This window comes from Plecotus auritus (assembly GCF_963455305.1).
Source record: "Plecotus auritus genome assembly, chromosome: 6".
Taxonomy (NCBI): domain Eukaryota; kingdom Metazoa; phylum Chordata; class Mammalia; order Chiroptera; family Vespertilionidae; genus Plecotus; species Plecotus auritus.
In genome coordinates, this window is record NC_137773.1 from 37,510,360 (window position 1) to 37,535,045 (window position 24,686).

General features: G+C 51.4%; 1 protein-coding gene across 10 annotated transcripts in view; it reads left to right on the plus strand.

Annotated features, from left to right (window-relative positions):
* Positions 1-24,686, plus strand: part of ACSL6 (acyl-CoA synthetase long chain family member 6) — a 55,580-nt gene that overhangs the window by 18,520 nt on the left and 12,374 nt on the right. For 5 of the 10 annotated variants that reach the window (XM_080672880.1, XM_080672885.1, XM_080672889.1 and 2 more), the window contains 16 exons: positions 1,948-2,062; positions 2,689-2,753; positions 3,014-3,115; positions 3,582-3,681; positions 4,186-4,364; positions 5,453-5,485; positions 6,746-6,797; positions 10,263-10,336; positions 11,966-12,043; positions 13,675-13,809; positions 14,163-14,297; positions 15,512-15,607; positions 16,808-16,880; positions 20,409-20,497; positions 21,227-21,343; positions 24,107-24,250. In XM_080672880.1, the coding sequence (XP_080529006.1) occupies positions 1,948-2,062; positions 2,689-2,753; positions 3,014-3,115; positions 3,582-3,681; positions 4,186-4,364; positions 5,453-5,485; positions 6,746-6,797; positions 10,263-10,336; positions 11,966-12,043; positions 13,675-13,809; positions 14,163-14,297; positions 15,512-15,607; positions 16,808-16,880; positions 20,409-20,497; positions 21,227-21,343; positions 24,107-24,250 (1,587 nt within the window). Of the gene's footprint in view, positions 1-1,947; positions 2,063-2,688; positions 2,754-3,013; positions 3,116-3,581; positions 3,682-4,185; positions 4,365-5,452; positions 5,486-6,745; positions 6,798-10,262; positions 10,337-11,965; positions 12,044-12,100; positions 12,179-13,674; positions 13,810-14,162; positions 14,298-15,511; positions 15,608-16,807; positions 16,881-20,408; positions 20,498-21,226; positions 21,344-24,106; positions 24,251-24,686 lie in introns of all 10 variants that reach the window. The other 5 variants (XM_080672882.1, XM_080672881.1, XM_080672887.1 and 2 more) reach the window with 1 other exon arrangement.

Here is a 24,686-nt window from a genome sequence, read left to right on the forward strand (position 1 = left end):
AGTGAGTAATAAAAAGAGCACTGCTTCCTAAGGCTGTGGTAGAATTTGCTGAGATGATACAGAGAAAACACTAAAACGAGTTGTTTTGGGTAAGTTTAGAATGACAACTCACCTGGACAGGCCAACAAGGCCAAAGTCACATGAACTGGCAGGGACCCAGGGTGGGGGGGGGGGGGGTGGCAGCATGGATTTGTTTTGGGTCTTCAGTAGTAGGGACAACTTGTGCCGTAGAAGGGTAACTGTGGCAGAGGAAGGCGTGAGGTGGCAAGTGGGGCGTCTGGGCTGGAGGTGACAGTGATCTGGATAGGGTCTAGATGGTGAGTGGCCCTGGTTCAGTGTGGGGGAGCCACATGGACACAGTGTGTAGAAGGCCACCCTTTCTGGAAGACTGAGCCCTCCCTTGCCTCTTACCCAGGAGCTCAGAAAGCCAGAGTGGCTGCAGTGGAGTAGACAGAGGAGAGAGTAGGAAGTGAGGTAAGGGGGGCCCAGATCATACAGGGTCTGGTAGCATTTACTGTGTGCTACAGAGTGAAAAACATAATTTGGATCGTGTCACTCACCCCACCTTAGAATCCTCCCCTGGTTCCCCATTGCCTTCAACCCAAAGGCCAGACTCCTTGCCTTGATCTGCAGTCTCTCTGGCCTCCATTTATCACTTGGAGCTCCACGAATTACCCAGTTTCCCAAATGGACTAGTGTTTCTGCCTCCTGCATTAGCATTTGCACTTGCTCTTGCTCTGGCAAGACTACCATTTCCCGCTCCTCATTCTGCCTCCTATACCTCCTTCAAAACCCAGCTCAGCAGCCGTTCCCTGACACACACACCTGAACCTCTTGTCCCTGGCATGCTCTCCTGCTCTGTCCTTTTTGTCACCCTGATTGCAGTCCAGGTCAGATGGTCCCCCAGCTTCCCTCATTGGTGGGCCTGGTGCTCAGGAAGCAGACACCGACCAAGCAGAACTTTCCATTACAAAACATTGAGAGCTGCCTGTGGTTTGGAGTTAGGCTGTTTTATGGCTCTCAAGGACATTTTTCCTGAGACCTGATGTTTCAAGAGATGGCAGGCCATGGGCCAGCCCAATGGAGCCCAAATCGTGCTCAGAGAAGAGATGGAGCTGTGGCACTGGAGAGTTCTGGGTTTGGGGAGTCTGAGGAGGGGTGGCAGGGTGGTAGAGGAGGAGGCACGGGAGGCCAACTTCTCACCCTAGTTCAGGGCATAGAGGGTGTTTGCTGCCTTCCCACTCTGGATCCACACCACCGAGGGCCCAGGACCTCACTGCTCTGTGCTCTCCACAGCCTCCTAGGCCTCTCTGTTCCTGGGAAAGTACCTTTAGCTAGTCCTCAGAAAATTCACATTGTGTGAATGACAGATGGCATTCAAATGATACTTAACCTAGGGGAATAGCAGCAGCAGATGATGGACGGGGTGAGGGGGACACCTTGGCAGGTTTGATTATGAAGTCAGGGATTGTCTAACTCTAGCCAACACTCCCTGCTCCATTGTATGAATGGAATATAGGTGGGATGAGCAGCCAGTGAAATTCTGGACATTTGTATATGCTGACCTGGTGTGCGGATTCTGTGTGTGTGTGTGTGTGTGTGTGTGTGTGTGTGTGTGAGAGAGATAGATAGATAGAGAGAGAGAGAGAGAGAGAGAGAGAGAGAGAGAGAGAGAGAGAGAGAGATATCAGTGTACTGGGCCTGTGTGCGTGAGTCTGTGTTTGTGTGTGGGTGCATACAGGTCAGATGTGTACAAGCCATGTGTACATGAACTTGTGTATAGGTTGTGTGTATACAGTGTATAGGCTATGTGTATGAGTGCACACAGCATGTCCCAGCCCCAACTGGGTATGTATCCAAGCTGTGTACAGACTGGTGCATGCTGGTGCCCTCTCCTCAAGCCTCTGCCTGCCTCAGCCAGCTTCTCTGGCCTGTGCTTGCTTGTAGGGCAGTGGTGGGGCCCGGCGATCCGTGATCGGGGATGGCCCTCAGCTGCTCACCCACTACTACGATGATGCCAGGACCATGTACCAGGTGTTCCGTCGTGGGCTTAGCATCTCAGGTGAGAGGGACCATTGGGGTGTGGAGGAGCTGCGGCAGGTGGGGGGTGAGCCAGCATGGTGCCAGGGGCATAGCAGATGAATGGTGGCCAGGTTCAGAGAAGAGAAGCCACTCTTGGCCCTCTGCCCATCCAATCAGAGAAGTAGCTGCCTTATGTGGCCAAAGGGTTGACCTCAGCTTTGTTCCAGCCCTAGGACTAACTGACCTTAAGTGATCTCTCAGTCCTTACTCTGTATCTTCCATTGGTAGCCCCTGGGGAGCCCTGAACTGCCAGGCCACTGGCTGGGCATGATTCTGAACCCGAGCCAAAGGGAGGTGGTAGCAGAGAGGCAAACTGCCACCTCTGCCCGGTGGCCCAGGTCTCCATGTTCTCTGGGGCTGCATCACAAAGGTCATGGTAGGAACCAGCCCTGTGCCAGCCCCCATTCCCAGACCTCCCTGATCCCTGGGGTGATGACATGCTGGTGTACTTTAGGCCTTCTGGGGGTTCAGCAGGTCAGATAGGCAGTTGTGGCGGGGGGAGAGTTCACTTGGCCCACCCCACACTATGGGGTGTCCATTTAGGTGTTTGCTGCTACCTCCACTCTACCCTCCTACTTTGCACAAGGCCTGTTTCTCTCTCTGCAGGGAATGGACCGTGTCTTGGCTTCAGGAAGCCCAAGCAGCCTTATCAGTGGCTGTCCTATCAGGAGGTGAGTGATAGGGGACAGGCTCCACTCTGTCCTCGCAGGCCTGGCACTTGACGGGCTTGCAGGCACCCTGCTGGGTCTCAAAAGGTCATATTTTCCTTGCCTGGCATGTCTGCCAAACTCCTGGCAGCAGCTCACAAGGCTGCCAGACACCTGCATGGGGAGTTGGGAGGTCTCTCAACCTGTAGGAGCCCTACCTGGGGGTCTCCCTCCCCTGCTGAAGGCTCCTTGCTTTCTTATCTCTTCCCCACATCCGTGTGCAGGTGGCCAACAGGGCTGAATTTCTAGGGTCTGGACTTCTCCAGCACAATTGTAAAGCATGTACAGATCAGTTTATTGGTGTTTTTGCACAGAATCGACCAGAGGTGAGTATCTGCCTTGACTGGTTTTAAAAGTATCAGTGGAGTAGGGGGTTGGGCCCTGCTCCCACTGTTTGTAGGGCCACACCCTCCTGCTCCCTTGGCTTTTTCCCTAATCAGGAATGGACATCCCAGCCAAGCTCCACCCACACCCCACCCAGTCCAACACACAGCTGCTCCCTGAGCCAGGGGAAAGGAAAAACCTGGGGAAGAAGCCCATGCCAGCCCTGGAAATTGGCATGGGGCTGTTTGCAGTCCCAGAATTCCCTGGAGCAAGCATGGTCTAGAAGACTGTGCATGAGCAGGCACAACCCATTGGCCTCACAGATTCCTTGCCACGTGCAGAGGGCCAGAAAAGAGCCCTCTCATCACAGGATCTAGAGTAAGGACCCTGGTTGCCTGGGTTTCAGGGCAGTACAGCCCTCCTATCTGCTCTGTGTTCTCCCACCCCCTGACCCACCTGTCTCCACAGTGGATCATCGCAGAGCTTGCCTGCTATACGTATTCTATGGTGGTGGTCCCGCTCTATGATACCCTGGGCCCTGGGGCTATCCGCTACATCATCAACACAGGTGAGCCCACCACTGCCCCTCCCTGCCACTGGCATCCAGCCCCTGGCTTCAGCCTCTCAGGTTATGCCAGTCGTCTAACACTGAGTGGCTTCCTGAGTCCAGTTGCCCCCAGTTAGACTTCACCACCAGGCTCCTTTCATAGGGCCTAGCTGCCAAGAAGGAGCCTCTGCACCAGCCCCCACATGAGCTGCCCGCCTCTGTGGGTCACTGCAGCTTGGGGCAGATGCTGGTGGTGGGAAATATCTCAAGCTGACCCGGGATGATAGGGGCTGAGCCAGCAGCAAAGGGCTGCTTGGAAACCGCTCCAGGAGATGCCTTGGCCTTCTGCCCTTGGCTCCATCCAGCCTCCATGCACTTTCCTCTGTGCACAACACATAACACAGAGGGCCTGTCTTGCCTATTTCCTTACACACCAGCTGTGGCACCCACAGTCCCTGATTCTGGTGCCCGGCATGGGCTGCCAGTCCACAGTCACAACCTGACTCTCCTGGATGGTCCCTGCAGCTGACATCAGCACCGTGATAGTGGACAAACCTCAGAAGGCCCAGCTCCTGCTGGAGCACGTGGAGAGGAAGACGATTCCAGGACTCAAGATGATCATCCTCATGGACCCGTTTGAGGAAGCTCTGAAAGACAGAGGGCAGGCGTGCGGAGTGGTCATTAAGTCCATGCAGGCTGTGGAGGTGAGGGCTGCTTCTGTCTGAGCTGTTTGCTGGGCTGTTTGCTGGGCTGTTTGCTGGGCCAGCGTAGGCCTCCCCACTCCCCTCAGGCCCTGCGCTGTAGCAGCTGAGCTCAATTTTGCCCTATGGGATCTAGGCCCCTGGGTCCTTCATTTGGCCACCAAGCCAGAGTTGCCGATTATCTGCCCCTCGGCTAGATGCCATGCATGGGCTGTCAGGCCACGTGAGGGTTGAGACAGAGCAGGCTGCACGGGGCTGGTGGTGGTTGGTATGGTCGGTGCCCACAGGCATCCTATGGGAGACAGGCTTAGTGGCTGGCACAGTTAATGACACAGGCGCCAGCCGGGGAGTGGTGGTGTCAGCCTCCCCATTTCCAGCTAGCCATAGTCAGTCTGCCTGAGCCTGAAGACTGTAGACCTGAGGTCTAGGAGTCATGGAGAGGTTCTTGCAAATGTGTCCCAGACCCCGAGCAAGCAGCAGAATCGATTTTTCTGTGCATGGCCTTCCCAAAGATATCAGGTTAGTGGCAGCTGGTGCCTGCTGGAGTAACACAGGAAATCCTGGCTTCCAGGGCCTCAGGCCCTGTGCTGTAGCAGCTGGCCCCAATTCTGCCCTATGGGATCTAGGCCCCTGGGCCCTCCAGTTCCCCTCCTTTCTCCCTGCTCCTAACTGTACCTATGTCTGTATACTTGCACCCTCCATGGCTTAGGGGCCACACCTATGCTGGCAACCCCTATCCACCCCTCCAGGCCTGACTAATCTGGAAGCACAGGCCACCCAGCCACTCTGTCCTGAGCATGTGTCCAGATGTACCATGGGCACCTCAAGCTGTCTGCCCCACTGGGCATGTGCACAGCGCCTGGCCTCTCCCTGGGCCTCAGGCCCCATCTGTAACGTGGGGCGTAGCCTAGACCTGGATGTGTATCTAAGGAGAGGCCACTGAGGTGGTGACATGGGCTGTGTCCAGGCAGAGAATCCTGAACTTCAGGGCTTGGTGCAGGAGCAAGGCATACTGTGCAGTTTATTTATTTATTTATTTTATTATCAGTGACAACTTTTGAGCACTTAAAACCAGTATTTTCCTCCTCTAGGAGTGCGGCCAACAGAATCCTCACGTTCCTGTGGTGAGCTCACCTGCCAGCAGGTCTTGGTTGAGCAGAATGGTGTGTGGGGCCTGTGCGCAGGGCTCAGTAGACAGGCCAGAGCAGCAACTCCGCAGTAATAAGCAACGCCTTCGAGCAACTCAGGAAATGCCACTCGGAGTGCCCAGGACTTCTGTGGGCGAGAGTCCACAGAGGGACCTGGAACAGGAACCCGATGTTTGGGAGGAAGAAGAAAGGGCAGCCAGCCCTGGCCACCCTTAGTTCTCCAGGAACTTTTTCCTTCTGACGTCTTCCTTTTCCCTTTCAATGTAGTGAACTCCCCAGAGGATGGGATGGACTGAAGGAGCAACAGAAGCAGTAGTGGACCCTGGGGCCGAGTGGCCTAGTGGCCTCAGCTGTCTTTGTTCATCTTTTCTGTGTCATCCGCAGTGATATTGTCTAGGGTCAAGTCACCAGTGAGGCTTGCTGCTCCCTGGGAGGGGCCATTCAGGGGTTTTCAGCTTTCTAACAAGGCCTCCTTCCTCCAGCCCTCCCTCCAATGAAGGCCTCCCCACTCCCTTCAGCACCCATGAGCTTTCTCATCCACAGGCCTGAGCAGGTCACAGCCCCGTTTCCCAGGGCCCTTCACCAGTAGCCTGTGGTGTGTGTCCACCTCGAAGCCATTATGCCCCAACTCGTGCCTCCGCCTGTTTGGGCTAGTTCCTCACCCTCCCTTCATCTGGAAAGATCTTGCTTGTCTTTCCATCTCTACTTATGTCACCTTCTCTGGGAAGCCATCCTCTATGTGTAAGCAATTGTAGTGGGCTCTTCCCAGTGAGCCCAGGACTCTGTGCCCAGTGCCAGAGCAGGGGCCTGATGCAGAGCAGTGTTGTTGACACAGTGGGCAGCTTAGTTCCCTGAACTACACGTTCCATTCTCAAGCCTAGCCGCAGCCACTGGGGAGAAAGTAGGAAGGAAGGAGGGAACTGGGTCTCATCCACTAGAAAGGTCAGATCTTTGGTTGAGGCTTAGATGTGGCCACTGCAGCCCCATTCCACCTAGATTTCACCCCAGACTCAAGGCAGCAGGACCGGGTGTGAGGTTGTGGGACAGGTGGATGTCTACGCCCCAGCTTCTTTTCCCCTTTCCTGGGGACTTGCCTGCCTGCAGGACACAGGCACACAGATGTGCCGACACACACACAGCACACAGAGGGGCTGGCTGGTGGAGGGGCCCAGGGCTCTTAGTCCCTGGCTGGCCACATCCAGTCTCTTTAACACACATCTCTTCTCACCTCTGCAGCCCCCAAATCCCAGTGACCTGTCCATTGTGTGTTTCACAAGCGGCACAACAGGTAAGCAGAAGCACCCAGGTCACCAGCCAGGGCCACCTGCACCCTTCCCTGGCAGACTTGTCAGGTGACTGCTGAAGTCTCTGGTGCCCTCTGGAGTGGGCTGAGCCTTGTTCTGTGCCTGGCTCCAGATGTTGGGTCCCTCTTGCTACTCCCAGTGCTTTCTCACACATTGGCCCAGCGCAGGCCATGGATGGCTGGTTGCAGATGGGCAGGTGTGGACTAGGAGGTCCAGGGTGGGGCTTGCCACTTCCCGGAGCTGGAGCCAGAGGAGGCTGGGCTGCTGGGTCACGTCATTTCTCTATGAGAAGCAGCTCTTACCCTTCGCTTCCTGGTCTTTGTGTCAGGGACTGTGGAAGGAGTGTGGGGTGTGGTGTCGATGAGAGCCACTTCCCGGGGGGGCTATAAGTCTGTCATGTAACCCTCTGCCACCACTGTCCCTGGTTTCTCATCTGTGCTGAGGATGGTTAAAGGTGCCAAGTAGAAGGTGGGAAGGTGTATGAAAGGGAGTGCAGGTGCTCTGCAGGCTGGAGCTGGTGCCATGGTCAAGGCTGTCAGGAAGAGGACAAGGGAGATGAATGCACTGCGTGCCTGGTGCTGACAGAGGGGCACACGTATCAGCATCAGGGGAAACAGACAGCGAAGGCTTCCTGGGGGAGGCAGAATGCGCACAGGCACAGTCTTTCACAGTCTGCAGTGCCCTGTTCACCCGCTCACTGTGCCACTGGCGCCTCAGCATGGCCTGTGAGATGAGCAGGTACGGGACTGTTCCAGCAGACACACCAGCAAATGGAAGCATTGGACCTGTGCCCTGCTCTGCCAACTCCCAGCCCAGTGTTCTTCCCATCGCTGCCTCCATCTCATCTGATGACGTGAGAAGTTACTTGCCCTGCCCTAAATGGGCAAGAAGTTTCCAGCCATCTCTCTCCACTCTGAAGACTAGCCCACCTTGTTGATAGCTCTTGGTGGGCAGTGAACTGGGGCCCCCCATGCCTTCTACAGACACAGCCGCTAAGGCATCCTGCCCATATGGATAATTGTGATCAACATACCTTTATTGAATCGAGATGGATTTTTTAAAATATGTTTTTTATTGATTTCGGAGAGAGAGGGAGAAACATTGATGTGAGAAACATCCATCGATTGCCTCCTGTATGCTCCTGGACTGGGGATGGAACCTGCAACCTGGGCATGTGCTCTGACCGGGAATCGAACCAGCGATCTTTTCGGTGCATGGGACGATGCTCAACCAAGTGAGCCACATGGGCCAGGACTCGAGATGGTTTTTTGCCATTAACTCAAGTGGGTTTGAGAGTTCCAACACACTGCTAAGCCCTGTTAGAGAAAAAGTAACAGCACTCGCTCACCAGGAGCTGACATCCAGAGCCAACCCAGAATTCAGAAATGCCCTTCAGGTTTAGGTTGCTTTGTGTCATGAGTTTCACAACCTGAAATTTTGGTGACATGTCCCTCTGCGCTGCCTGGGTTAGGGAGCAGGACACTGCTGTGGCCTTCAGCTTTGGGCCCTTGCCATTCAAGACTGCCCTCAGGCTTTTAACAGGTCACTCGGTCACAGAGGCTGTCCCCGTACCTGGAAAAGAATTTATGATGCTTAAATGTGTTGTTGCCCATCTGGAGATGACACGCCTCATGTCCAGTGGTTTCCCAGACGATGGAATCAATCAAAAGCTGAGTCATCCTGCCCAGGCTTTGTGTCTGCAATGTAGTGGGGACTGGTGGGAGGAGGGGGGATCGAAGGGGGGGAGAGTAGGATATACAGAGCTGGAAAATAGGTGGTGATTAGTGCCACACTTCCCACTCCAGTGGTGTGGCTGGTGCCAGGACAGAGCTGGGCAGTCAGCAGGCCTCTTGCCTGATGTCACCTTGCCTGGCTGCACACTTGGATTTCCTTGACGTTGGTCTAAGCCTGTGCTGTGCCTCTGGTCATCATCTCCCTGTTAAGCACATGAGCCATGCGTGTCCTTGGCATCACAGCCCTGGGTGTGGCTTCCCTTCTACGCCCAGTGTCCCAGCTCCCACCTTCATCAAGAGCTATGTTCTTTCAGTAGGGAGAGGTGGAAAATATGATCAGAACCTGACATGTGGCTCGTGGTTTTGGTGATGGAATCATTCTGGAAAGATTTTCTTCTCGGCCATGATGGGACTTAATTCAGAATTACAAGTGTTCCAATCTATGACTCAGTCTGCTTGCCTGCGACCTCTCCCCTCCCGGCTGGGCTGGCTGCTGGCTTGGTGAGGAAGGCGTGTTCCGCCCTTCCTCTCTTCCTGTCTGGTGTTCCTCCTTCTCCCTTGCTAGTGAAGGTTCCTACCTTCTTGTACCACGTGGAAGCAGGGAGGGTGAATAAATGAGAAGGAGCAGCCGGGAGATGGTTTCAGGCAGACGTTTAAAACTTGCTCTTTGTTTCATGGATGACTGCTGATTCAGTGTAATGCTGTTCATTTCTACTCACTAGCCCCTGATTACAGCTTTCTGGTGAGGATTGCAAAAACCATATTGGTTTACTTGATATTTTGGGGGGGGGATTCTGCACATGGCCTGGCCACTCTCTTTTGAAGTTTTACAGCTATTGTATCTGCTGGCTCAGTGGAAACTTCTAGTTTAACATCTTTTGTGCATGGACTATGTCCTTAAAGCATATAGAAGTCCTCTGAGGTGGGTATCACTGTCCCTGTTTTCCAGGTAAGGAAAGTGAGGAGGGACGGCTTGTTGGCAGTGAGAGGCCAGGCTGGGATTTGAGCCCAGTCAGACCTTCCAGCAGCACACCAGTGTTACGTCCTCCCTGACATAACATGGTCGCCAAGCCAGCCCCCCTCCCAAGCCTGCTGGGCCTGGGTCCCCACCAGGCCTCTGGTCCTCTGAGTCAGCCCTGGCTTCACCACAAGTAGTAGTGAAAGGTCATGCCATGAGAAAGCACGGCCATCCATGTCCCATCCTGCCCAGGAGCAGGCAGGAGGGCTGCTTCAGCCCTCTGGGCCTCCAGCTTGGCCCATGCCTGGGCCTTCCAGGTACCGGATGCAGCAAAGAAGTCTCCCGCCAGCAGAGTTGGCTGCAGGTTTCTGGAGACTAGATCTGCTCCAGCCCAGAGAGGAGCGTAGGGTGCTGGGAGTATAGGAGGAAACCGGAGGCCAGAAGCCTGTGCTCCCTGAGGGAGGCAGGAGGGTGAGGCTCAGGTCACAAGTGGCCACTCCCTTGAGGCACCCGACCTGTGACGCTGTGTCACTTGCCTTCTGGGCCTAAGCTGCTGGGAGCCTCCAGGTGGGCTTCAAGTACAGGATAAAGGTCCCTGAAGCAGCATTCATCTGCCTATGACTTGGGAGGCATTGTGGACGAAAGCCAGAGGCGTGGGTGGACAGCGCTGGGTGTCTGGGACTGCGGACTTGGGTGCTGTTCTTAAGGAGTCCCCCTTGAGCTTCCAAATAATTTGCCTTCTTCCTTTCTCTTTTCAGGGAACCCAAAAGGTGCAATGCTAACCCATGGGAACGTGGTGGCTGATTTCTCAGGCTTTCTGAAAGTGACAGAGGTGAATAAAGTAGACTTACTAATGCAGGGGTCCCGAGGAAATCCTCAAACCTCAGAGGTTTTTTGGGTTTGTTTTCTCCCCCCACCATCCCCACCCACCCTCCACCTAATATAATCTGGGCTGCCTTTCACAGGCAGGAGTTTCTATTCTCTTTAGAGCAACCCCACTTTTACAGATATTTTTAACCCCCAACACTGAAATGATCCACACCTGATACATAATCAATTGATTTCTAAGAGTGCTAAGATCCCAGAAGGAAAAACACATAAATCTGTTTTTGCATTTTGAACTTCAAAATCTGAAGTTCAAAATGCAAAAACAGATTTACAAAATAATCTTTAATAAGTTGTTCAAGTAGGTCAGGGTTTCATTCAGTCATTTTGTGCTTAAGGACTACTAGAGTCTGAGAAATATCGACTGCTAATTTATAAGGCTGTCCTTAAAAAGCTAAAATTTAAAAGCTTGATATCTTGGCCTGATTGGCTAAGAAAGAAGGACTTTTTTTCCTCAAGTGGTGAGTGTCCGAATGGCCTGCCATTTCCTTCAGGAGCAAGGAATGTACCTTTTCATGTAAGTGAGGCCTTTTCACCACTGTGGAGAAAAATCACCACCCACACCATGGCAGATGGCAGCAGGGAGCATATTCCCCAAACACTTAGCTATCTGATAGATCCCTGGTCAGGAGCCAGGAGCCAGGAGCCAGGTTCCCAGATCTCATCCAAACTTGTCCAAAAGCCAGCCCAGGTGTCTGCACAAGGACACAGAGAGGGGAAGTCCAGCAAAGGAAAGCTGAAGGCACGCTCATCCCTGAGCTCAGACCCGCTCGCCCAGCCCCGTCCCTGAGGTCAGTCCATCTGTGAGCCGTGGGCTCAGAGAACACAGCAGGGCTCCCTGTCCGCCTTCCCCTTGAAGGCCCTGTTTCCAGGCCGTGGCTTGTGAGGCCTGACTCAACCATCTGTTTGGGGCTTGGCCTTGCCCCCTCCTTAGTTCAGGGCGTGTACCCCAGCCATAGTTGGTGTCAATCTAGGGTTTTCTGGGCCCCTTTCTCTGGGAGGACTAGAAAGTGCTGACAAGCCGAGACCTCTGAATGGCTGCCCAGGTGGCCCAGGGAGACGGGTGACATGGGGCCCAGGGCAGATCCTGCAGCTGTGGGGAGGGGGAAGAGGCTGTCCGGCGCCGACTGACTGGAGTGAGGTACAGGCCCTTCCCAAAAGGAGACTTCCCTGCGGAGCTCGGCTCTGCTGGTTTATATGTGCTTCATTTGACTCCTTGCTTCTGCAGATAACCTAGACGCATTGGCGCTGTGACCTAACACTCCGCTTCCTATGCTGCCCTGTCCCTGTCTCTATCTTTCTCCTCTCTCTATCTTTCTCTTCTTCACCTTTTCTTTCTTTCTCTCTCTCTCTCTCTCCTTCTTTCTTCCTCTCTTTTTCTTCGCCTTTTCTCTCTCTCTCTCTCCCTCTCCTCTCTCTCATTTTTTTCCTCTCTCATCTCACCTTTCTCTGTGCCCCCCACCTCCCCACTGCCCTCCCCCTCCAGGACCATTTTCTCTTTATTGTTTTATGACTCTCTTGTTGTCTTCCTGTCAGTGTTTCTTTCCTTTCTGTCTCCCATGCCCATCACCTGCAGAAAGTGATCTTTCCGAGACAGGACGATGTGCTCATCTCCTTCCTGCCTCTGGCTCACATGTTTGAGAGAGTGATCCAGGTAAGACGCCCACCTGACTGACCGGGCCTTGCCTGGGCTCCTTCTGTTTTCTTACAGAGTCAGTGGGCTCCCACTTGTGCGGATGTGCACATTTCCTATTTGCCTTTAGCACACATGTTTGAGCGAATGGTGCAGGTAAGGCCCTGGCTTTAGGGAGGCACAATCCATACCCAGAACCCAGAACCCTAGCAGGGTGTCACTTGTCACTGGTGCCAGGAAGTAGACCTAACCGGCCCTATTCTCAGAAGTTACCACAGGGGTCACAGGGGTCACAGGATCTTGGCCACCTCACCTGTCCCTCCTGGGAGCATTGCTCCAGGGAAGACCCCAGGTCTGCCCTGTCTTACCTGTGGACATACTGGGGCTCAGAGAGGCCCCAGCTGATGACATTGCTCAGGGAGCATTGTAGTTCTTTGCAGAAGTGCTTTATCACTGCAGCTCTATGCAGTACGGCTTCGTTTATGGCCAAAACACATATATCCTATAACTTCCATTACTCAGGAACCCCTTAAAAAGAAAACAAGGCAGTAAAGGTGGGCAATCAAACTGTCATGACCCCTCAGGCTGTAGATGGGACTGGCGTTATGATTGGCCCTGAGACTGGCCTTGTGGGGGTAGAGGTATTAGCGGGGTGGGGGTCCACAAAGAATTCTCCCACGTGTGTCACTCCAGGGACCATCCTATGAATAAATCGTCTTCTAAGCCTCTCCCATCTTGCCTTGGGGGAGCTATGGCATATCAGGGCATGTTTTTCAACTTTCCAGACCTAGATTAGAACACCAGCAGTACCGTGAACTAGTTTTGTGACTGGGCAGGACCCTTTACCTCTCTCAGCTTTGCATTTTTCGCCTATAAAATGGCAATATAAAATATTGTCTCCCTTATAGGTTTGCTATGAGCATTAAAGAAAGGAACATAGCCCTAGCTGGTTTGGCTCAGTGAATAGAGCATCAGCCTGTGGACTGAAGGGTCTGGGTTCAATTCCAAGGGCACATGCCTGGGTTGTGGACTCGATTCCCAGTAGGGGGTGTGCTGGGGCAGCCAATCAGATTCTCTCTCTCCCTCTCCCTTCCTCACTGAAATCAATAAAAATATTTTTTTTAAAGGAGCATATATTAGGCCGCTGGCACACTGCTAGTCCCAACCAGCAGGCTCCCCCTTGGCCTCCCCGCCAACATCAGCAGCATGTCCAGTTCTCACGGACACTGATCACCCTTCCAGAGTCGCTGAGGTGTCCCAGGGAAACTACTGGCTCTCTGAGACCTGATGCAGACCCAGCCACAGGGTGTAGTGCAGCTCAGAGACCTGAGTCCTCTGGGAAGCTCCGCCCAGGGTTTGGGAGTGAGCAGGAGGGGCAGGCCCAGTGGAATCCGCTGCTCTGATATCTCCCAAAGCTCCAACTCATCTCCTGCTGCTTCTCCCCGTGCCTGAGCGGGACCATGTGGGAAGGTGGAGAGGTGAGGGAGGAAGGGTGTCACCTCAGATGGTATTCAGTGTCTCATGGCAGCAGCCAGAGCTGGGGTAGGGGGTCATGGGCGCCCTCCATGTAGGGCAGAACTGTGGATGACTCTGTAGTGCAGCCAGGAGTGCCTGCCCTGAAGGACTCCTCCCTTCCTGTCCTCCCCTTCCAGTCTGTTGTCTACTGCCATGGAGGGCGCGTCGGCTTCTTCCAGGGAGACATCCGTCTCCTCTCGGATGACATGAAGGCTCTACGCCCCACCATCTTCCCTGTGGTCCCACGACTGCTGAACCGGATGTACGACAAGGTGAGCCCATATGGAGTCTCTGGCCAGGCTGAGGGGTAGATATATGCCTGTGGATGGGGTCTGAAGCCCCAGGCAGGCTTTCCAAGCTTTCACCTCCAGGTCCTGGAAATGGCCTGTTCTTTTGTATTCCCTGACCCTCACCTGTTTCCTTCCTATTTTCAGGAATTACTAGCCCCGCAATATGCTCACACCTCGGTAGCATTGACCTTGGGCTGGATATCATACATTCAGTGACCTCCTATAGGGGCCCAATGGAGTGTGGCTTCTCTGTTGGCTAGTCTGGACCTTCTTCCTGGGGAGTGTGTCTAGAGGTGGGACAGGCCCAGCAGCTGTTTCCAACTTGTGCTCCTCAGATCTTCAGCCAGGCAAACACACCACTGAAGCGCTGGCTCCTGGAGTTTGCAGCAAAGCGTAAACAGGCTGAAGTCCGGAGCGGAATCATCAGAAATGATAGTATCTGGGATGAACTCTTCTTTAATAAGATTCAGGTAAGAGAATGAACAAGCGATTCTAGACATGCAAGTGTCTAATAATGGGTGACTTTACAGAAGAATTCTAAGTTCATCCCAGTGGCCTATAATCTTATAAAATAATAACTCATTTGGTCATGAAATCAAAGCTTAAGCTACTGTTGAAATCTTAAAGGACTCATTTTTGTTATTTGGAGGTGTGTTGTATTGGTCAAAAGGCAAACAGCAGGAAGGACTCCCAGAAAGTAGGTCCCTTGACTTCCATAGGCATCGGGGCAGCTTTGCCTTGGTGGTCAGGTCCACCAAAGAGCTCCTGGGGCCTGAAGGTTCTCTTGGTCCTTTTTGTAGCTCTGGCCATGGTGGCTTTCCAGCAGCATTAGGTTCTTGGATAGCCAAGAATCTTCCTTTTAAAAAAATATATTTTTTATTAATTTCAGAGAGGGAGAAATAGATAGAAACATCAATGATAAGAGAGAATCATTGATTGGCTCCCTCTTGCACACCCCACACTGGGGATTGAGCCTGCAACCTGGGTATGTGCCCTGACCTGGAATTGAACTGTGACCTGGTTCATAGGTTGACACCCAATCACTGAGCCATTCTGGCTGAGCCCAAGAATCTTCCTTTGCTTTTCCTCTGTCCGTCCCTTCAGCTTCTCCCAAACCAGCTGATCATGAATTGCTCATCTCTGGATCCCCGCTAAAGTTTCCAAGTCCTGCATTATCCAAGGAATGTGTAGTTAATTAGTATCATTGCTCAGTTTTTCTTACTATATTTTTAGCTATGAAAATTAATATTTAAACTCTCTTGGCTTAACTTCCATAAACAACATATTTAAAGACCTCTTTGTCCACTGCATAGTAAATAGAGCAGAGTACAATATTGATTTATAAATGAAAAAAGGCTAGGCCATTAATGTGGAAGTGGGAAGGAATTGTCCTAAGTAATTGTTTTTGGATGGTTGAAAATGATGGGAGAGTAAGGGAATAGCTGTGTATTTTAAGGAAAGTAGAACCAAAATTGTACATAGATTAATGGCACTTATCTCAAAATACATAATAGAGTTGGCCATATTGTACAGCTGATTGGGTTGTTCATTTTGAAGAACAGACTTCCTCAGCTCATGTTGAGGCCTTCCCTCTGATCCCTACCCTAGGGTACAAGTAGGGTCCAATTATTGAATGTTGACCTTGGCTGAGGCACAAACTTTGGCAGATTCTTCTCGTCCACAGGCCAGCCTCGGTGGGTGTGTGCGGATGATTGTGACTGGAGCAGCCCCCGCGTCACCAACAGTCCTGGGATTCCTTAGGGCAGCTTTGGGGTGCCAGGTATTACCTTCATGTGGCCTTTCTGGGGGGCAATAAGATGTGTGTAAGGACAGGGAAAGACCCTAGAGGCAAGATTTTAGTGTGATAGAAGCTCAGTTCCTCTGAGGATGAAAACATCCCAGTGCCACTGAAAGCCAGTATGACCTTTTGACATCCTGGAAAGCCCAGGTGCATCCAGTCTGGGAAAAGGGGGCTGATAAACTTTATGTGGAGCAGCACTGTGCTGGGGAATCTGTAGCACGCCTATAACAGCATCTCTGCATTCCTCAGCCTGTAAAATATCGCCCAACCCAGAAAAGGAGCACAGGGGAGGGCATGCTGAAAGTCCATTTGTGTTTTGTCATTTGATTTAATAGGTTTTTGTCATCGCTAAAAATTCCATTCCTTCATTGACCCATTTGATTAAAATTTATTAAGTTTTTACATATGCAGGGTACAGTAACATGGCTGTGACTGAATGGTTTTAAGTAAAGTAGGCACATCTATTTCATCGATGTGCATGCTTCACTTTTTATACTTTCAAAGCCACTGGCCTCTTCTGCCCCAACATGGCCTGACCACTTACTTCTAAGAGCAGACTCTCCCACGTGGTTTATTCCTGCAAACGCATGAGGCTCTGGAGGAGAATGTCTTACAGAGACAAAATAAACCATATAGTAGATTTTAAAGTACTTGCCTTTAATACATATTATCCAAATAAAAAATAGCGTCAGTAGTTGAAAATAGGTCAGAAATCTTTACCCCAAACCACTTAAGCTTATCTACTAAGTGTGGTAAAAGTAGCACTTCTTCCAAGCAAAGTAGCCACACCTGTTATCTGTGTTCAGCTTCACCTGGATTTACCTGCCTCTAGGCAGAGGTCCTCAAACTTTTTAAACAGGGTGCCAGTTCACTGTCCTTCAGACCATTGGAGGGCCGGACTATAGTTTAAAAAAAAAAGAACTATGAACAAATTCCTATGCGCACTGTGGGCCCAGGACGAGTCGGCTGCTAAGCAGGACAGGCAGCGGCACCCGGCGGGCCGGATAAATGTCCTCGGTGGGCCGCAGTTTGAGGACGCCTGCCTAGAGCACCTCCCTCCCACCACGCCCAGCATGGAGCAGCAGGTGTCAGGGTGGGAGCTTAGTTGGCTGAGGTGGGCAGCCAGCCAGCTGCAAGAGGCTGTTTGCCTACAGTGTGGTTTCCATGTTTTGCTTGAAGGTTTATGAAGGTTACGGCCAAACTGAGTGCACAGCTGGATGTACCTTCACCACACCTGGGGACTGGACCTCAGGTAGGATGGACAGGAGATGTGGGGATGGTTCACCAGGCACTGCTAAGTTAAAACAGCTACAGAATTTTCTCATGGGAAGTAAATTTACAGGGCCATCAGAAAAAAAGCAGAAATAAAGAAATACACGAATGGTGGTTATGTCTAGGTTGTACCATTATGGTCTGTTGTTCTCTTTGTTACATATTTTTGTATTTTCTTACTTTGCATTTTTCCATTTCTTTTATAGATAAACTAGAGGCCTGGTGCACGAAATTCGTGCACGATGGGGGGGGGGTGTCCCTCAGCCCAGCCTGCACCCTCTCCAATCTGGAACCCCTCAAGGGATGTCTGACTGCCCGTTTAGGCCACCAGGATCAGGCCTAAACGGGCAGTCGGACATCCCTCTCACAATCCAGGACTGCTGGCTCCCAACTGCTCGACTGCCTGCTTTCCTGATTGCCCCTATTCGCTTCTGCCTGCCAGCCTGATCACCCCCTAACCACTCCCCTGCCAGACTGATTGATACCTCACTGCTCCCCTGCCAGCCTGTTTGCCCCTAACTGCCCTCCCCTGCAGGCCTGGTCCCCCCAACTGCTCTCCCCTCCAGGCCTGGTCACCCCCAACTTCCCTCCTCTGCTGGTCACCCCTAACTGCCCTCCCCTGCAGGCTTGATCGCCCCCAACTGCCTTCCCTTGCAGGCCTGGTCCCTCCCAACTGCCCTCCCCTGCTGGCCATCTTGTGGTGGCCATCTTGTGTCCACATGGGGGCAGGATCTTTGACCACATGGGGGCAGCCATCTTGTGTGTTGGAGTTATAGGCAATCTGCATATTACTCTTTTATTAGATAGGATAGAGGCCTGGTGCATGGGTGGGGGCAAGCTGGTTTGCCCTGAAGGGTGTCCCAGATCAGGGTGGGGTTCCCTTGGGGCGTGGGGTGGCCTGGGTGAGGGGCCTGTGGTGGTTTGCAGGCCAGCAATGCCCCCTGGCGACCCAAGCGGAGGCCCTGGTATCTGGGATTTATTTATCTTCTACAATTGAAACTTTGTGGCCTGGAGTGGAGCCAAGCCTTCTGCTCGCTCCATGGTGGCAGCCATTTCTGTTGGGATTTATTTATCTTCTATAATTGAAACTTTGTAGCCTTGAGTGGAGGCCTGGGCCTGCCAGGGTGTGTGGAAAGCTTGGCTTCCTCCATCGCCAGGGAAACCCAAGCCTCCCTCCTGCTCTCTCTGTGGCTGCAGCCATCTTGGTTGGGGTTAATTTGCATACTCACTCCTGATTGGCTTGTGGGTGTGGCTTGTGGGTATAGCAGGGTGATGGTTAATTTGCATATTACTCTTTTATTAGATAGGATAGAAGTTGTATTTTAAAAAATAAAGGAGTGATAAATCCCAAAATATAGCTCAGGAAAAATGATTATGTTAGTATACTAGATTTCATAGATTCTGAATACCACACAGCCTTGCTTATAGTCATTTTTTAATTGATTTCAGAGAGGGACAGATAGAAACATCAATGATAAGAGAGAATCATTAATCAGCTGCCTCCTGCACACCCCCTATTGGGGATTCACCAGGAATCGAGCTGTGGCCTCCTGGTTCATAGGTCGATGCTCAACAACTGAACCACATCAGCCAGGCACTTGTAGTGGTTTTATTTTATTTCATTTTTAATTTATTTTTAGTGATTTTAGAGAGGAAGGGAGAGGGAGAGAGAGATAGGAACATCAGTGATGAGAGAGAATCACTGATTGGCTGCCTCCTGCACGCCCTATACTGGGGATCGTGCCCACAGCCCGGGCATGTGCCCTGATCTGGAATTGAACCATGACTTCCTGGTTCATAGGTCGATGCTCTACCACTGAGCCATGCTGGCTGGGCATAGAATGAAGGAAGCAGGCTATGAATTGGATATGATTACAATCAGGATTTTTTACAATCTTGCCCTCCCTTATTGAAAGATTACAATTATGAATTGGAGAGGCAACTTCCTAATGGCCAGAGCACTATTTCTTAAAGGGCCATTTCCAAGGCCCTTGGGTCTAGAAGGCAATGGCAGCCTCAGGAAGGAGCATATCCCATCCACTGCCTCATTCAGAAGAGACTCATCTTTCAGGGTAAGGAGGAAGCAGCAGGTAGTCCCTGTATTGTCCATCACAAATTTAGACCAGATACTGGAAGACTAAAAACCATCCAGTAAAAGAATCCTTTAGGGCACCAACTTCCTCTGTGCTTCCACTCTCATGCTTTAGTTTGCTCAACTGCAAACTAGAAAAACTTGGGATGATGTGCATGCACAAGAAATATGCTCAGTAATGAAATCCTGTTTTTAGGGCACCTTGAGGTAGTCAGCAGAAACATGATAGGTGGAGTCTAAATCAAAGTCTGATTTGGCCAAGTCAAGTACAGAAGCATTTTTTCCCTGAGTTTTATCTTTTAAATTCTAGCTGAATAAAGCCTTTGGTATATAAATTCTTTGATCTTTCTACCACGGGAAAAATCTACAAAGACTGTCTTCTGGGGTCCTGGTTCACTAACTTTTTTCTTATTGTTGCCATCATATTTGCCGATCACTCTCACGTATGCCCTTCCTTTTGGATACTTACTTCCCTCTATGTCATTCTCTACATTTTCCTATGTAAGACTTTTGAGTTTTGCCTTTTTTATTCATCCTTACCATAAAAACTTGTAAAGGCTATTGAGTATGAGAAGATAGATGTCTTTGTACAAATTGTGGAAGATTTTTCAACCTCTCCTTTAAAAGAGAAAAGTGTCACCACCTCACTTTTTATCTCCATGGCTCTGTCGCTCACTGTCCCTTCAGGACCTTGGCCAGCACCTTACTAAAGTGAATTCTGTAACAACCACACACACACAAATTACTAGAAAATTACTTCAATGTGATTTTGTGGCTGGAATGTATAAGATCAAGAAAATTAGAAGTTGTTTTTTAGGGTCGAGTTACCTTGCCCTGGTTTCCGTCCCTTTGTTACTCAGTGTAGTGTGTGGACCAGAAGCATCATCCCCTGCGTTCCTATATGACATGCAGAATCTCAGGGTTCATCCCAGACCCACTGAAGCAGAATCTGCAGTTTAACAAGATTTCTAGATGATTCCTGGGCACATTGGTCAACAGTCTGGTAACTAGAGGAAAAGCAATGATGACCTTATTTTATGAACCCCAAACCAAGACTTGTGATCTGACAAAGGGGAACGGCTTTCAATGGGGGCACGATTGTAAAAAATCCTGATCATGTGGTTGGTGTGGGTGTGAGCCCCACAGACTCTGCAGGTTGGTGCCAGGCTGGTGTGCCTGTCCAGCTCTTTAAGAATCAGATGTAAAACAAAGGCCCGCAAAGGTTGGCCTCTCCTTTCTCCAGAACTTTGTTTTATTGTCAGCGCTTGCCTATGACACATGCCTGTCTAAATGTGTTTTGCTTTTCATCCATAATTCGCTACTTTGACCACTTGGGGGGTTTACATGGCATGGAGCGTCTTCAGTGCTGAAATGGATCTGGACACTGACCAAGGCCACATTGCTCTGGTGTTCTAGGGCATGTGGGGGCGCCTCTGCCCTGCAATCATATCAAGCTCATCGATGTTATGGAACTGAACTACTGGACCAGCAAAGGAGAGGGAGAGGTAAACTTCAGCATTTAGCCATTCGTGTCTGTGGAGGCTGCATGTAATGAGTAAAGGAAAAAGGTGGAATTATTTTTCTTTTACCCTCTGTGTAAAGTCACTTTAAATTACTGCTTAATTTGACTCAGCTGAATTCAGTATTTCCTCCCTCTTCTGTTTATGAAACAAGGCTACAGCAGGGCAGGTCTAACTCAAGATTTGTAATTTTCAAACTTTAAAAAAAATCCTATTTTCTTCCTAAGTGGCATGGCCTGCTGCTGTGGATCTGTCCCAGCAGAAACATAGCCATTTGCAGATAGGCCAGGTGGGGTAGATACTCATTCATTCATTCCATGCGAGTGGGTAGAAGCTGCCTGGCTGCCTGGTGAGGCAGGGGCTGAGCCTCTCTGGTGGAATCAGCCAGCCATCAGTATCTGATGTGGCCCCATCCAGTGTCACAAAGCAGAACCTGCCGAAGGCCAGGGGGTTCTCGAGGAAGAAGAGATGGTGGAGGGAGGCCTGGGGTGGCCAGGGCAGAGAGGAAAGATGGAGAGGACGCTGCTTAAGCGAAAGCAGGAGACAGCTCCCGCGACAGCTGGTGGCTGTTGCTGTCCTCTGTTTTCGTCACTGCCATCTGCACAGTGGATTTCCTGGGGGATAGCATACAGCCTTCTACACTTGCCCCCTGACAGCCTCACATCAGGAATCCTTACGCTGTGGGCTGAGAGAAACCGGTGTTTGTCCCTGCAGATATGTGTGAGAGGACCAAATGTGTTCAAAGGTTACTTGAAAGATCCGGACAAGACAAAGGAGGCCCTGGACAGCGACGGCTGGCTCCACACGGGAGACATTGGGCAGTGGCTGCCGGTGCGTGTGTTGGGAAGCCTGGAGCTCCAAGCACTTGGGTGGTGGGTGTAAATCTGATGCACTCTGAGGCAGGGGTCTTCTCCATGTCCTGCCTGACAGCTAGTCATTCAGGAACACCTCCAGGGATTAAGAGGTTTGTCTGTACCTCGCCCCCAACGCTTTCTCCTCCACCCTCCTGAGGCGGGAGATTGGGATCTTTATGGGAGGGCACAGCTGGAATGTGGGGCCCACTGCCTACCCTTCATGGTTTCCAGAAAGACCTGCAGGGCTGTGCAGTCTGGGAGGTGGAGTACAAGGAGCAGGAGTTCACAGTTCTGGGAGGCCTGAGAAAGGCAGCAGTGGGAGCCCGGACGCTGGCCCCAGCTGAGAGGTGGCCCTGAGCAGGAGGAAAAGCTTGACACTGGGCCCGAAAACGGCTGCGTTCCTGTGGCTCCCGTTACCATGAGCAAAGCCTCATCCCTCTCTGGGACTCTGGGACTCACTTGTAGAATAAGAGTGTGAGGCTACGGGAAACACTTTGGCTGTGGCCCCCAACTTGCAGCCCAAATCAGCTATTATGCCTCATTCTGTCATTTATAAAATGGGGATCATTTATAAAATGGGGATATCACCATTGCTTATAATATTACCATTGCTTACCTGCACAGTTTTTGTGAGGAATAAGTGAGATTATACATGTAAAGCAATTAGCACAAAGCCTGGCACATAGGAGATGCTTAGATGAAAGCTGTGAGCAGAAAAAGGCTCTGTTGCTGAAACCGAGAGCCCTTGCCTGATGCAGCCCGCCCAAGGAGTCTCTCTAAGGTTCTGGTGGGCGATCTGAGATGCTGAGTTTATTGGTCATGTGAGTGGAGTTGAGCTCTCTCCAGGGCTGGCGAGCTGTTTGCCCCTGCTTGGATCTGTGTGCTTCCCTTTGAGAAACGCTCAATCCTGCAGCAGTTAAGGATGTATCCTTGATGTGTGCCCTGGGCCAGGGACTCTGCTCAGGGAAGGGACAGGTCTCTAGACAGCGTCCAATCTTTAGACAGTGCTCAGTGCGGTCACATGAACTGAGGGCCACGCTCACCTGGGGAAAGGCAGAGGAGGACACATGCCTGCTGGGTCTGAGTCTCAGAATATGCCCTGAGTGAGAGGAGAGACTGGGAAGGACAGTTGGGGCAGGAGTAATAGCACGTGCTGAGTGGAGAGACACTAGTGGAGTGAAGCAATCAGTTCTAATTGAGGGCCCACAGGTGTGGAAGAGGCAGATGGGAGAAGGCAGCGGGGCCCTGGACACTGATGGAGGGTAGATTGTCCCATCAACTAAGAAAGCTTAGGCTTCAGGTCGCTTCACTTGGATAGGCCCCTTCCAAGGCTCTGTACTTCATTTTATATTATTTTTCTTAAGGAGGATCCTCAAAGTTGGAAAAAGCTTAAAGCCTCACAAAGCCTTAGCTCTGCCACTGATGCCCCATAACTTGGATGAAACCACCTACCTTGCAGGGTGTTGTGAGAAGCATGTAAATTAATTCATGTAAAGTGCCTGAAGTAGTGTTCTGAAATAGTATTAGATACAAAGAAAAGGTATATGTTTCTGACCCAGAAAGACCTGATTAAAATCCTGGTTCCCCTACCTCCTAGCTGTGTGGCTTTGAAGAAGTGACCTCTCTGATCCTCCCTTTCCTTATCTATGCAGTGGAGGTGATGACACCCAGTGCACAGAGTACCATGAACACCAAAGAAGCCAGTGTAGGGAAAGTGTGTGTTGTCCAGCCTGGGTTTTGAGCAAAGCAGGGCCTCCTTGTTTTTCTCTTCTGGAGAGGTTGCTCTGGTTCTGGTGGCTCGTACAGATGGGGCCTGAACAGAGTGTGTGCAAAGGGCTGGCCGGTCAGGAAGTGGTTTGATGGAGAGAGGTTTGTGAGCGAGGGTGGATGAACCTGACTGATGGACGTCCCAGGAGAGGCAAATGGCAAGGCCATCTCCAGTGTTAGGGCTTGGGGACTGGGACAGGCGTGAGGAGCTTCCTTTGGGGGCCTGTTGCATATGCAACCACCCTTGTTTCTGACGAGTCCTGAGGAGAGTTAAGTTCCGGGTCTGGCACTCAGTGACAGGTCTGGCTGGCAGCTTAGACAGACGTGGGAGTGGCCAATGAAGAGATAAATGGTGGTTAACCTCAAGGGGCATGTCAGTGGTGGTAAGGAATGTGCAACATTCAAGGTTGAGCCAAAGGAGAGAGACCCACTTAGGGAACTCAAAAAAGGTTGAGGGGAGGCAGGGAGGTAAGGGGGGTCCTGGAAACCAGGAGCACAGGCACTCACTGCCCAAGGGTGGCCTGCCTGCTGCAGAGGCCCTGGCCATCCGGCTGGTCAGGAGGGACTCACTGGGGGCTGTGTGCTGTGGGTGGAGAGGAACTCTTTGGGGTTGGGGCAGTAGCTGGGCGAGAGTCCTAAGCATGGCTTAAGGGGGAAATCTGAAGATGCCATGAGAAAAGGGACAGCTGGAGCAAGGGCCTGGGCGAGAGGGAAGCCCTGGTGGGAAGGAGGGTGGCAGGGTGGGAGGGGGAGCAAGGGAGGGGGTAAATGCTGAGGTCATGCAGGGCAGAACTTGAGCCATCAATCTGTGTGCACGGTGGCTGTCAAGAGCAGAGACGTCACAGAGGAGCAGATCTGGGTGGTGTCTGCAGGGTGGGGCAGGACAGGAGGGAGGGACTATGGCACTACGGAGTGATGGGTTGAGGCTCAGAGGATGCCATCTTTTTATGAAGCTGTTTGTCCAACTCCACAGGCAGGAACTCTTAAAATTATTGATCGGAAGAAGCACATATTTAAACTTGCTCAGGGAGAATATGTTGCGCCTGAGAAGATTGAGAACATCTATACCCGGAGTGAGCCTGTGGCGCAAACGTATGTCCATGGGGACAGCTTACAGGTGAGTCCCCTGTGCTCCAGCCCTCCCACAGGTGCTGGGCCTGCTGAAAAATCTGGAGTTAGCTCAGAATGATTTCCTAAGTATTTGGTAATTTATTTTATTTTATTTTTTTTAAAACATATTTTATTGATATTTTACAGAGAGGAAGGGAGAGGGATAGAGAGCTAGAAACATCGATGAGAGAGAAACATCGATCAGCTGCCTCCTGCACACCTCCCACTGGGGATGTGCCCGCAACCAAGGTACATGCCCTTGACCGGAATCGAACCCAGGACCCTCCAGTCCGCAGGCCGACGCTCTATCCACTGAGCCAAACCGGTTTCGGCAGTATTTGGTATTTTATTAAGTAGTAAACATTAATTTCTAATCAGACACCGTATTCATCTACATATTAGATGATGAGAGAAAATTCCTTGTTAAAGAAGAAATCTTAATT